The sequence below is a fragment of the Lynx rufus genome, unplaced genomic scaffold, assembly GCF_022079265.1.
Source record: "Lynx rufus isolate CCGP_SWC_20201006 ecotype Redwood Valley unplaced genomic scaffold, mLynRuf1.p SCAF_4, whole genome shotgun sequence".
NCBI classification, from domain to species: domain Eukaryota; kingdom Metazoa; phylum Chordata; class Mammalia; order Carnivora; family Felidae; genus Lynx; species Lynx rufus.
Window position 1 is genome coordinate 152,124,897 of NW_025814856.1, and position 14,910 is coordinate 152,139,806.

At 39.7% G+C, this 14,910-nt stretch overlaps 1 protein-coding gene across 1 annotated transcript in view; it reads right to left on the reverse strand.

The window, feature by feature from the left end:
- MTPN (myotrophin) overlaps window positions 1-12,800 on the reverse strand; it is a 60,093-nt gene extending 47,293 nt beyond the window's left edge. The window contains exon 1 of the mRNA XM_047094809.1: window positions 12,482-12,800. Within this exon, the coding sequence (XP_046950765.1) occupies window positions 12,482-12,553 (72 nt within the window). The 5' untranslated portion in view covers window positions 12,554-12,800. The remainder of the gene's footprint in view (window positions 1-12,481) is intronic.
- Window positions 12,801-14,910: the final 2,110 nt, after the last annotated feature.

A 14,910-nucleotide genomic window follows, 5' to 3' on the forward strand; every position in this document is an offset into this window, starting at 1 on the left:
AAATCCGGCCTGCTGCCTGGTTTTGTAAATAAAGTGTAACTGGAACAGAGACATGCTTATCTGCTTATATATCATCCATGGCTGCTTTTGCATAACTGCAGAGATAAATACTGATGATAGAGACTGTAGAGCTCACAAAACCTAAGACAGCCTTGGCCTAAGACTCCTCTTAGGAATGATCTACATAAAAGCAACTCAAATAGCAGACATGCGCTATGCTGTTATAATCTGTTAGGTAATGCTATGCTGAATCTTACATTCAGTATCTCTTTTAAAAATGAGATAAAACATCTGAATTAGTTATTACTACAATCCCTACTTGCAGATGAGAAAGCTGAGGCTCATGGAATTAATCAACTTGGTCAAAGTTAGTACGTGGTAGGGTTGGCACTCAAACCCAGGTGTGCTGGAATGCAAAGTGAAAGTATAATTACTCTTCTAAAGAGAGCTTTAAAGTAAATAATAAAGGTGTTTTCCAAGGAATTGGTCTGCAGCTGGAAAGCTTTCAATTTTATTGGTTTGATGGTCCACGTGCTTTCATACTGTTTTAAGCAATGTGGCATTAAGTATAGATTTTAATATTTGTTCACTATTACCAGTGAAAAAGCAATGATGCTGCTTATTCTTCACAAAAAAACAAGCATAAAACTACCTTCACTTTTTTTTTTTTAATTTTTTTTTCAACGTTTATTTATTTTTGGGACAGAGAGAGACAGAGCATGAACGGGGGAGGGGCAGAGAGAGAGGGAGACACAGAATCGGAAACAGGCTCCAGGCTCTGAGCCATCAGCCCAGAGCCTGACGCGGGGCTCGAACTCCCGGACCGCGAGATCGTGACCTGGCTGAAGTCGGACGCTTAACCGACTGCGCCACCCAGGCGCCCCAAAACTACCTTCACTTTTACTCAGACTGTATGGTTTTAAAAATTCATCACTGAAATTCTAAAGTGATGGCCATGAGAGGTTACAAGCGGAAGGTGGTGTTATATCTTGGCAACTATCGTCACTATCATTGTATTCCACAACTATTGTAATAGTATGAAAAAGTTGGGCGGAACTTATTGAGTTTAAAACAAAGACTTTGAAAACAGCCATTTTCAAGAGAGGAAATGAAGGAACATCATTTATATGAAAAACAACTGTCACAAAGAGGAATATGGTAAAACAACTTTGGAAACAACAAAGCAAGGGTTAGTTCCTAGAATACCAATTCAACCCAAACTTAACTATATGGCAGAAAAGAGACAATGTGATAAATACTGGAAACACAAGATGATTTTTTATCTTCAAAAAGTTCACGGCATAATAATGGAGAATAGGCAGGTAAAAATTCATACGGGGCTCTTAATTACAAGCAGTGGAAAGCAATTCATAATGATGAACAGAAATGGAATGCATTAAACAAATAATAAAAGTATCTCTCAGAATTATTGTGAAGGTTGAAGAACCAAGCTGAGTAAACGTACAGCAATGAAAGAGGCTTAAAAACAAGAAATAAAACCAAAATGTTCAGAGAATCATCTGGGCACAGAAGAGAGGCCACAATGGACACAACACTACTTCTCTTTTTGAAACTGCAGGTTTTACTGCTGCCACTGCATCCGTTACAGTGCCCGAGTCTTTGTATCAGCTCCAGGTAAAAGCATCCAATTAGGGTTATGGATTATGGGCCCATTTCTTAAGTGCAGGCAGGAAGAAGCAAGTTATTTGTCCTTTTTGGCTTTTACTGTGGTAGGAGCCAAGCCTTGCATTTCACCAAGACTCCTACTATATAAGAAGGAAGGGCCTTCAAATTCTGGGAACCTCCACCCCTAAAAAGACAAAAGCCCCACTACAAACACTGCACCTTAAATCAAGATCTACACAATATTGGGGCGCCTGGGTGCCTCAGTCGGTTGAGCGTCCGACTTCGGCTCAGGTCATGATCTCACAGTTCGTGAGTTCGAGCCCCACGTCGGGCTCTGTGCTGACAGCTCAGAGCCTGGAGCCTGCTTCGGATTCTGCGTCTCCCTCTCTGTCTGCCCCTTCCCCGCTCATGCTGTCTCTCTGTCTCTCAAAAAATGAATAAACGTTAAAAAAAATTATAAAAAAAGATCTACACCATATTTTGCGGGGAGGTAATCTTGAGTTCTCAAGTTTGAGAGGCACTATTCAATATCTAAATGGTAACAAGCGATTCACTCCTACACATGCACCTTTTTTTTTTAAACCAGTAAGACAAAAACTCTTTTGAACATTCAAAACTTAAAGACACGAGCAACAGTTCTACAGAACAAGATCTGAGTTTCTCAACCACTGTTTTTCTTTTTTTTTTTTTAATTTTTTTTTTCAACGTTTATTTATTTTTGGGACAGAGAGAGACAGAGCATGAACGGGGGAGGGGCAGAGAGAGAGGGAGACACAGAATCGGAAACAGGCTCCAGGCTCCGAGCCATCAGCCCAGAGCCTGACGCGGGGCTCGAACTCCCGGACCGCGAGATCGTGACCTGGCTGAAGTCGGACGCTTAACCGACTGCGCCACCCAGGCGCCCCTCAACCACTGTTTTTCAAATTCAAGTCTAGGGACTTGTCAGTCAAATCAGGAGCCCATAGCTCTCCGGTGTAAGAAACACTGCACTACAGCATAAACACAGTGAAAAAGTTCTATATTAGATATCTATATTCTATATTAGATTCTATATCTATATTTGATACCACATTGGCATAAATGAGGAATTAACTGCACAGTGAATGCTATGCGGAACAAGAACTTAAAAATAAGCAGAAATTTACTAAGCAGATAGGGTAGGCAAAAATATTCCATCAGACGTAATAAAGTATAAAGTACTTTATTATAAAATACCATAATATAGTGAAAAAAATCTGTTCTGGTTCCAGAAAACTGCATTAAAATCCTAATACCTGTTAGCAGTATGATCTGGGTCAAGCCCTTTAACATCTAATTTTTCCTCCTCTACAAAATAAGGGAGGTGGACTAGACGGATATTTAAGTAGCTTTGCTTCTAAACATATTTATGGTCACTATCATGAGTAACAACGGCTTAACGTTTATTGGCTAACACTTCACCACATGCCAGGGAAAAAGGTACACAGTTTAAATATATCAAGAGGGTCTTATAAACATCCTCATTTTTTCCCAAGTGAGGAAACTCTGGTTCTGAGCAGTTAACTCATTCACTCAAAGTGATCCAGTTAGTTAAGAGAACCACAGCTAGAGGGTTTAATTCCAAAGCCATTAACATGATAGCTAAATCAACAATGAAATTCCAAATTCCCTAAGGAGAGTGTTTTAGCTTCTAAAACCCCCTTATTTGGATGCCTAAATTTTTCAGAAGGTCAAGAATTTAGACCTAAGTACCAAAATGTTCTTTATTTTATATAGTCAAATAGAAATCTTTCCAAAATATACACGTGTCCGATTTTTTAAATAAGAGAAAAGTGGACCGAATTTAAACTATTCATGAAGCTCACAGTTACATTCATACATATTCATTATTGTATGGGCCTCTAGAACTTTAAGGTAATATGACTCTTGGCCCTTCATTTTCTCGGGTCAGCTCATGTTTTTGTTTCTTCTCTCACTGCTTTCAGTAATCACAGCCCCTCTCCATCTTTGTAATGTTTTGTGGACTAAAAAAAGAAAAAAGAAAAGAGAAAAGAAAGAAAAGAGAAGAAAAAAGAGTAAGAAAAACCAACCGCCCAAGCTTATCAGAACTATTAATAAAGATACAGTTGCAAAAAAATTAATTTCAGTCGTATTTCTTACCGTAAGGTAGCTTTTGTGATAGTACCTATTAACTCTTATTTATCAATTCAGCTGTGATTTGATTGCCTAAACACAATTTCACTGTTACAAATACTTTGATATAGAATATTCCCATGCTGCACTATATCCTCTGATCTTAAGATAGTTCATAATGAATTAAAATCTAAAGCGTTATGGTCTTTAGATTACATGATACCAGCATTCTAGGAAAAAAATTGTCTAATGCTTATGGAGACATAAGGGTTAAGTTTGAAGTCATTCAAAAAATGCTCCCATTTTCCCTGAGACAAAAGAAAAGGGAAAAAAATCTTAAAGGAACCTTTCTACAAAAATTCTAAAAAGGATATAAGAGGAAAATGGCTCTACTCCATACTAAATAATGAAGCTACGGTAACTAAAACAATTTAGTATGGAGCGAAATAGAGCAAGAAATCCAAACACATACTGGAATTCTGTTTATGATGAAGACAGTAGTTCAGATTATTAATTCAGGAACAAATTAAAAAATTACACAATAAATGGTACGGAAACAAACTGTCAGAAAAACACACAAACTACATTCCTGTTTTGTGGCTTACTTGAAAATAAATAACATTAGTATCAACTGCCTAAAATGCCAAAAAAAAAAAAAAAGAAAAAAGAAAAAAGTTCTAGAAGACCAAATTTATAATCTTATAAAGAAAGAGATCTCTGTAATAGAAAATATCCAAGTCACACAAGGGGAAAAAGTGAGATTTACCACATGAAAAGTAAAGACTGTTACAGAAAAACAAAATCGATGAAGACAAAAGACATACTGGAAAAAATATCTGCAAAACATATGATAAAAAACTAAATTCCTTAATTTATAAAGGGCTCATACAAATCAATAAAAAAAAGACCAACTACCTAACAGAAAACTGAACAAAAAAAATAAACAAGAAATTGGGGGAAAAGAACACAAATGCTAAAGATCTGATGTTGGATTTTCTTATTAAAGAAATGCAATTTGAAGCAACGTATCATTTCTCACCTATTCAAACAGCAAAAACTACAAAGTGTCATGATGGCCAGTGCTGCTGATGTTGTGAGAGAATAATTAGTCTTATGTGCTTACTGATTTGTGGCTAGGTTGATAAAACTTTCTCAGGAGGGTAATACAGATATAGCCTCAAAAGCTGTCAAGGTTTATACATAGGTAATCATGACAGCACTGTTTAATTACAAAAATAGGCCGGAAAAAATGTCTGCATTGAACACTAGTCAAATAAACTATGGTACATCGATGAAACAGAAAACAGAACGCTGTGTCCCACCGGAAAAAAGAAAAAAAAAAAAAAAAAGGAGAGGATGAATAAATTTCAATGTGGAACCTAAGATGAATTATTAAGGAATTAAAAAAAGCAAAGTGCAGAAGGTATGTATATACAGAATCGTTTTTTAAGTGGGGAAATAGATAAGTAAATTTCCAGTGCTTTTCTGCAATTAGGTGAAACTGTTAAGAATGGTTCACTTTGTTCAAAGAGACCTGGAAAGGGAGCCATAGCTGATGCATTTTTTAATCTGTTCCTGAATTAATTTCACTTTTTAAAGTTAATAGCAATTATCTAGATAGTAGAATTATAGGTCAATTTTTGTCTTTTTTATGCTTTTCTGTCTTGAAAATACCTACTACAACCTATATTTTATTTTCTTTTTCAAGTCTATTTTTTGAGAGAGAGAGAGAGAGAAAGCAAGTAGGGGAGGGGCAGAGAGAGAGAATCCCAAGCAGGCTCCAACCTGTCAACGCTGAGCTCCATATGGGGCTCCAACTCTCAAGCCATGAGATCATGACCTGAGCTGAAATCAACAGTCAGACAGTTAATGGACTGAGCCACCCAGGCACCTGACAAGCCATACTTTAAAGAAACCACCTGGGGAGGAGGAGTGAGCAATGAGAGACTTCGTCTCAATTTATTTTATTCAACACAGTTGTCTTTTAAATAATAAGCTTATGTTGTTTTTATAATTAAATTGGCTTTAACTTATTGCGCTTTTAATTGTCTGCACTAGTGTAAGGATCCTGTCTAAAATTTTAGAGCAAAACACTATATATAGCCTATGGACATCTGAGTGAACACGAGCCTCCCAATATAAGAAAGGTCTTCCTTTGCATTAAAACAAAACAAAACAAAACAAACACCAGACTAATAGAAAAAAAAGTATCTACACTAAATGTTCTATACCTTCTGGGGGCACCTATATTTATACAAGCTGATATATTTGCTTTCTGACGGAGTCACCAGCCCTGATGCAGAAAGGGCATACATAACACAGCAACAAATCTTTTCGATGTAAGAAACTGGCAATTTAAAAAAGGAATGGAGAAAAGGGAAACCACCTAAAATGAATAAATGCAAGACAGACTGAATTAGGACTGTTTTTAAATTGCCGATTTTATTAGGAAAGTGAAAAGTGATCCCAATAAGTCTTGGCAATTTCTCAAGATTAGAGTTGATACTTTTCTCAGGTTCAAGAGATCCTATCCTTTCAAAGAGTGCACAATTGTTGCTTTTAAAACCTACCAGGGTGTCAAAGGTAGATGTAATTAGAATGGGGGCCAGAGAAAGAAGGGAAACCACAGAGAAAGGGAAGTTACAGACCTGATGTATAGTATTTCACAGCAAGTGAAAAAGAAGCACATGTAAACAAGAGACTACATGTATGGGACCTGCTGGAGATTATAAGGGACAACTTATCAATACATCTCATAAGCATTCACCTCTATCTAGGACAGCTGGATCCTCAAAATCTACCAAAAAAGTCACCCCTAAGTAGTCTCAATGGATAATTACCACCCTGCTGTGATTATTTTTAACACTTGTATATTCAATAATACAGCATCTCCTGAGTTACCTAGCATTACTGAGAAATGGAGGTCAATGGCATGCTGAAGTATCATAGCAAGGAACTATGAAGTCAGAGTTCAAATCTCAGCTTCACTAGTCAAGAGCTTTATGACCTTGGGCAAGCTATTTAATCTTTGCTTCAGTCTCTTAGTCTCTAAAATGGAGGTTAGCAACATTAACTATGCTCATGGGTTGATGTGATAAGTAAATGAAATTATATGATGTGTAAGTGAAACTATACTTACACTTGGCATCACAGTGCTCAAACATACAAAATTTTAAGAACATACTTTTTTGAAAAAATTACAATGTGTTTAATTTATATATATTTTAAAGTTTATTTATTTTGAAAGAGAGAAGGAGGGAGAGAGAGAGAGAGAGAGAGAGAGAGAGAAAGAAAGTGAGCAGGGGAGGGGCACAGACAGAGGGAGAGACAGAATCCCAAGCAAGCATTTCACTGTCAGCACAGACCTCGATGCGGGTCTTGAACTCACGAACTATGAGATCATGACCTGAGCAGGAATCAAGAGTGGGACATTTAATCAACTGAACCACCCAGACGCCCCTGCAGTCTGTTTAATTTAAACCACTGAAAAGAAATCTCAATACTTAACTTTTGTTTCTTAAAGCAAACAGACACAATTTAAGTTTCTCTGTACCGCGCAGGATCATAATTACACATATAAATTGTTAAGACCGTGTGACTATGTGGGGCACCCGGTTGGCTCAGTCGGTGGAGCATCCACCTCTTGGTGGTATCAGAGTGGTGGGTTCAAGTAGCACACTGGGTGTAGAAGAAACTTAAAAAAAAATCTTAAAAAAAGCCCCCAAAACTGTGTGACTATAAATACAAGTTTCCATAAGCTATCAAACTATCCATCTCTTTATAGATGTACATTGAGCAAAGATAGCCCCCAGTGAGATTTAAAGTTTATAAGAGATACTGTTTCTATGCTATTTCCAAACTGCTAAGTGTAGCCATTTTTCTATGTCATTATTCATAATCAGAGATAACTTGTGCCTACTTCTTATAAGCCCCTTTCTCTTTCTTAAGGTGCTGATGCTAAGCTACTCTGAGCTAAGACACCAGATAACCATTTCAGGGAAGACTGATACAGTGAGAAAAAAATATGGGCTGTAGAGTCAGACAGCTCTAGGTTTAAATCCCAGTTGTGCTACTTTGTGGCCTTGTTAAAGTTGCTTAACTTCTCTGAGGTTTCAATTTCCTCATCCTTAAAATGGGGATACTATTAGCTATATTGAAATGCTTTGGTAAAAAGCAAATGAAAATTTTGGTAAAGATCTTGCAGAGTATCGTCTAGTACCTGGCAATATAAATCACTCTGTCAATGGTAATCAATAGCAATTATATTGCTAATGAAGTATGTTGAAACTGTAGCTAAGTTAAGGCAAAGAATTTCTCAGAACATATGCTTTTAATGTGTGAAATTCCCTGGCACTGTACTGGAGATACAAAGATGAAAAAGAATATAATATCTAAGCTCCAGAGGCTCAGAGCCTAATTAAAGACAGACATGTAAACAAAGTCACAGCAATGTGGTAAGTGAAAGAGTAAAAGAAGCAGTGTACCATTTGAAATCAAATGTTTTTCTGGAAGAAGTGATATGTGCACTAGGAGGAGCTCACGAGGTTGGGGGTTAGGGATTGAGGTGAGCAGACCTGCTCAGGGAGGAAGAAAAGAGTGCATAGAAAGATGTACAAGTAAGAAACAGCTGGCAGGGTCTGGGGCAGAGGACCTGTAGACAGTGCTTGCAGAAAGGCAGGCCCCGGCCAGATCAGAGTGTACTTACGGAATAGATGGCTTTGTAAAAAACTAATAATGGGGAATCATAAAAGTATTTTAAGAGCAGTGAAGGAGGTTGGCCGAAAAAGACAACATGCCCAGAATTCACGTGACAGAGAGATCCCCTCCCCTAAGATGTGCAAGTTGACGAGGAAAGAGGAACACTATAGTCAAGGAAAATACAGTCCAGGTGGGAAAGACACAGCAATTAATCTAAGGTCGTGATAAGAATGGAGAGTAAAGAATGGACGAGAGACTAAGAAGGTAGTCTTGATAACACACAGAAATTTGGGAAGATCCCCCAATTTCTCATTTGGGGAAACGGCTGGGTCGTGATGTCATTAGTCGAAATGGAGACAACAAAAATGAAAACAGTTTTGGAGAGGGCAATGTGGGGTCAATCGAATATATCTGAACAGAACTATCCATTAGAAAGTCTGGAGCTCAGGTGAGAGCAGAATGAAGTCCAATGGGAGAAATTAACACACAGGGAAAAATGGCAGACAAGGCAAGGGTAATGTCACCCAGAAGATGTATACAGATTGAAAATGGGGCTACAAGTATCTACTACTGCTGCTCATGATTATCTTACTTTCCGGCTTTCTCGTTTTCCAAATGGACAAACCAAATTTTATGTGAGATGTTACAGTTTTCAAACTTCTTTAAAAGTATGACAGTTTTCCCACACAAGTCTGCTGAATACAGATGCTTAAGTTTCCTGAGCACTGTGTCCAATTTCTTCACTATCAGGCCTGGCCTAGCAAAGTTCTTGGGACCTGAAAGGTGCCCACGAAAAACGAATGAACCAAGTATGGTCTTTAGGTCAGTCAAGAAGCCAAACTGTCTCAGACATCGTTTTAATGTTACAGATGAACATTTAATACGGATTAACCTAAAATCTTCTCTATATGCTGCTTTTTCCATTTAGAGATAGACAATTTTCAATGGTCTGGGGACTCTGAACTTAGTTTTCAGAGTTCATGAACTCACCCCAAACCAGTAATTTATGGCTCTCCATATTTAGATTTCTGTATATAAGTCAGAAGCAGGTAGAAAAGTAAAATTACTGATTTTTTTAAATACTAGTTTTAAAGAGGGAGAATACTAAAATGCTTCACCTACAGGTCCATTCGTGTATACTAACTATGCAACATCTTCACAGGAGTAGAGAAGAATATTTTAAAGGTTCTTACTGCTTACAAGGAAAACTAGAGGACTCCAAACGGTGCTTTATGTACTTTCTTTGCAGTTACTTAGATAAATGCACATTACGTAAGTTCAGAGCGTCATAATGAGTAGAGTACCATAAACTGGCGGATGAAAAAGATGAGTCAATGAGTAAGCAGGGAAGACGGCTGCAGAACAGAAGAAACTATGTTATAAGCACCTGAGAGTGTGAAGAGACACCTGAAGGGAACTCAGTCAGTAAAAACTGGAGTGCTGGTTTTTGGCGGTTTCGGTTTTTGTTATTTTTCATTAACAAAACAAACGGTATTCTAAGAGACTCAAATTACTCAATAATACTAAGGAAAAAGCTCACTGTTCGTAGGACTACACGACAGTCAAACCTTTTCAGATAAACCAGTTAATACTTCCTTTTCTTTGAATGTCTAGTTTTCCTCTCATGCACATCTTTTTTTTTTAAATGTTTGTTTATTTATTTATTTATTTAGAGAGCGCAAAAGCAAGGCAAAGGCAGAGAGAGAGAGAGAGAGAGAGAGAGAGAGAGAGAGAGAGAGAGGATCCCAAGTAGGCTCCATGCTGTCAGTGCAGAGCCTGCTGCAGGGCTCGATCCCACAACCTGTGAGATCAGGACCTGAGCAGATACCAAGAGTCGATGCTTAACCAACCGAGCCACCCAGGCGCCCCTCATGCACATCTCTTTTGATGAGAATAGACAGTTTGGTAGTAACAGGGAAAAAACTCAACACAATGACCTGATTCCAAAACAAACCAACAAAAATCAATCCATCATTATTTTAACGTGAGTGTTTTTGCGTAACTGAGAACTGTGGGTGTAACTCATCTGCCTGAGGCAGACCTTGGGAATGCCCCACTAGAAATCTTGGCGTTATATGCTTTCACAATTACATTTTATACAGGGAGGCTGCATGCAGCAGTTAAAGAGCCTAAGTTTTGGAGCCAGCAGTCCAGTTCTGGCTTCATTTGTTATCTCTGCAACTTTGGACTTCTGTCTTAAGTACTCTGCGTTTCTGTAAAACAGGACTAATAAAAGTATTTCACAAGAATGATATAAAATAATGTATCAGGAAAACACCACATAAATGCTGTTGGTTCTGCAGGTGTAAGCTCCCTTACTACTTACCAACTTTGTACATTTCAAGTTAACCAAATAACCTAGCTTCTTCCATAACAGAAAAGCAAGAGCCCACTCAGCTTCCCGAGTACTGCGGCGTCCCATCACTGAAAAATGTACCAGGCATCGAAGTGTCTCAGTAATTTCTTCCTTTAAATTTTTTTTTAATGTTTATTTATTTTTGAGACAGAGCATGAATGGGGGAGGGTCAGAGAGAGAGGGAGACACAGAATATGAAGCAGGCTCCAGGCTCCGAGCTGTCAGCACAGAGCCCGACGTGGGGCTCGAACTCACGGACCGCGAGATCATGACCTGAGCCGAAGTCGGACACTCAACGGACTGAGCCACCCAGGCGCCCCAGTAATTTCTTCCTTTAAACTTTGTATTGAAACATCCCGTAAGTTAGGTTTCAGACTACCACTAGCTGAGAGGGCAGTGAGAAGGCGTCCTACAAATCCACTGCAAATAGCTAAACACATGATCTGCAAGCAGAATGTCTAAATTGTAATGGTATTTATTAAACAGAGTAAAGACCAGCAGCAGCTTGCCTTGCACAATCCTGCAAGTTTTAAGAAACTCTGCTTCTGCTTAGTTGCTTCCTAACAGATCTCTGAAGGCAAAGCAGCACATCGGTGGTCATATCCTTAGAAGAACTAAAATCCAGGACCAGTTCTCACACTCTTAGAAGGTGAGTCAGATGCCCCTCACGGCTATGTCCTAAAGTTACACTTTTTAGAAGATGTCCTCCAAGGTTATGTCTTAAGGTTACACTTTGGGGATTCTTTTTTTTTTTTTTTTTTTTTTTAACATTACCACTGAATTAAACAAAACAAAAAACACGTAAGTACTCTCCTAATTACAAAAGGCACAGTTCTGGGGTCCAGAGGCAGGTCGGCCTGGAATGTTACCACTCCACCACCATGCAGATTCAATTTTGCATTCTGAGTGTAGGTTTGAGATGAGCTTTCCTCATCATGATCCTACCCCCAAATATACTGTGAATGAACAGCACACTATTTATTACACGGTTAGGCATTTCACTTCAGATGGGATCAAGGATCAACATGCCTGCTGGAAAACTATTCTGTATCTTAAACACCCCCCGGCGCTAATGGACAACGTTACCACTTGAAGCAAGGATGTATGTGTTGTAGTGTGGGAGACGAAAAAGGCCACACCCAAAGCGAAGGCTTCACAGTGAAGTGATACCAAGTTTCAGAATTGTAACCATTGCTATTTTCGGCACTCTTTTTTCACGGTCAATGACTACTTTAAATTCTTAACCGGCTCAAAGTTCAAGAAGACGTCCCTCTGATTCATTCAGCAACCGGCAGGTCCAAGATGGAGAATTACCCCATTCAAAGCAAGGTTTAAGTAACTCAGGCATAGAAGAGGGCCAGACTCAAGTGACCAGGGCTCAGAAGGGACCCTAACAGAGGGTGACCACTCCTCCCCTCCCCCCAGGGAGGCAGGCAGACAAGAGCCTGACTGAACCACCGAGCAGTTACCTGGCACGGAACGCGACCGCGTCATCAGGACCCCTTCCCTCAATACAGACGCTCCCGGACTCCCTTCTCTCCTCGGTGCCACCTCCAACCCGGCTGGTTCTCCTCCCCCCCACCCCCCGCCGCCCCCACCCCCGCCAACCCAGCTCCCGTCAGCTTCCTCAGCCCCATCCATCGGCATCCCACCTCCGTGCTCTCGCGTACTCCGCTCGTCGCCGCTTACCTTGGCCACATAGTCTTTCACCTCATCCAAGTCTCCGTTTTTCAGGGCCCACATGAACTCCTTGTCGCACATCACTGCAGCGGGGCGGGCCGCTCGGCCGGGCAGAAGACGAGGAGGCGGTGGTAGCAGCAAGCGGATACCGCGGGGCGAGAGGGAGACAGGGCCGCGCGGAGCCGAAGGGAAGAGAAGGCGGGAAAGGCTGCCAGGCGGGCGAGGCAGTTGGCCGCGGCGACCGTTGGGGCGGGAGATAGAAAGTTCTTTTGCGGCCACCGGGCCCAGCAGAGCAGGTTCCGCCTGGCCGAAGAGAAGCAAGAGCGCTTACACTTCCGGTTCACTCCCAGCTAAGATCCTCCCCCAACTTCCTCTTCCTCTTCCCTTCGGTGGAACGCCCCGCTCTCGACCCCGCCCCGACGGCGCGCAGCGGGGCGCTCCATGGGCGCAGGCGCAGTGGCTAGGCAGGCTGGTTGACGGGGTCGGGAGTGGGCGGGACTGAAAGGCCAGCGTAGCGAGGCCGCAGGCGGGAAGGGCAGGGAGTGGAGGGGCGGTTGGGGTATTTCAGGTGGAACCAGGACGTTTCTGCACACTACACGTGGGAAGAACTTTTTCTTTAAAACACAACCTTGGAGGGCATCTTGCTCACCTTCTAAAAGTGTGCAGTAGGAATGTTTGATTTGAATTCCTTCCCTTTTCACCCCCCCCTTCCCCCTGCCTTCCTGCCACCCTTCCTCTCTTTTTCCTTTCCTCCTTTTCTTGTTCCTTCCCTTTCTTTCTCCACTATCAAGCATCCCTTGGGCTCCTCCTCCATGCCAGATTCTGCTAGGCACGGAGGATATAATAAAAAAAAGATGCAGTAAGTTTATTTCCAGGACTAAGAATTCAGTTTGGTGCCATAGGCCAGAGCACACCCAACTGTCCCGTATAATTTGTGTTTTTTAAATTTTCTGTTTGTTTTTAGTGGATTGAAGCTTCAGGACTATTCTAGTGAAGCCGGTTCTACTCTTCCTAGAGTTTGGGTGTAATACCTTGGGGCACAGAATCCAAGTGAATTGTGCCCCAACACTGATGACCCAGACATGCACACATGAACAAGATTCAATAAAAACTTACTGGGACTATTTATATATATATATATATATATATATATATATATATATATATATATATTATATACCTTATATATTTATATATGTATACACATATATAAATATATAAGGTATATAATATATATGTATATACATATATATGTATACACATATTTGTATATATATACATTTGTATATAACTATATATACGTGTATACATATATACACATACATATATGTGTGTATATATGTACATATATATGTGTACACATATTTATATATATATACATTTATATATATAACTATACATATATATGTGTAACTATATATATGTGTAACTATATATATAGTTATATATAAATGTATATATATAAATAGTTATAAATGTATATATATATATCAAGTCTATTATTTACAACCCACTATATAAAGAAGCCAAACTACTATGCTTACCATATAGTAATACTCAGATTATAGCCTCTGGAAATAGATTGCTTAGTTTTGAATACAGGATCCAACCCTTACTAATTTTGTAAGACAAAAATTATTTGACCCTTCTATGTTTGGTTTTCCACATTTGTTAAATGTGAACAATAGTGTTCAATAAATGTAATTTTTTGGCTATGATTTAGAAATAGCAAATAGAGAGGCACCTGGGTGGCTCAGTCAGTTGAGTGCCCGACTCTTGATTTCAGCTCCAGTCATGATCTCACAGTTTGTGGGATCGAGCCCTGCATCGGGCTTTCTGCTGACAGTGTGGAGCCTGCTTGGGATTCTCTGGTTCCCTCTCTCTCTACCCCTCTCTTGCTTGTGCTCTCTCTCTCTCTCTCTCAAAAATAAACAAGCATTAAAAAAAAAAAGAAGAAATAGCAGAGAGAGGTTTCAAATCAAAATAAAAATCTCCAAATATTTAACAGCTACCCTGATTGATGTTCTGTTAATTTCACTTTCTGACAATTAGAAACACAGATCCATCTACCTAATGGTGATACATTTCTGTATCAAATAACTCTCAAGGAGTGATTAGTAAGGCAAATCCTGGAGTCCCTATGTCTTCTTGATCTCCCACTCCCACCTGTGTGATCTTTGAGTTACATCTTGCTGACAGCTCTTGATTTATATCTCTAGCTCAGATTTCTACTATGATCCATTCTTATATTTAACTTCTTAGCCATTCAAATGTGTCAAACTTAACATGTCCAACATAGGATTTGATCTCCTCTGGAATCTAAACCTAGTTGTCCCCATAGACTCCCCCTTCTCTGTGAAAGACACCAGCAACCATGCGTCACTAGAACACATGGTGACAAAGATTCTCTCCTTGGCCCAACTGTAGCCAGACTACTC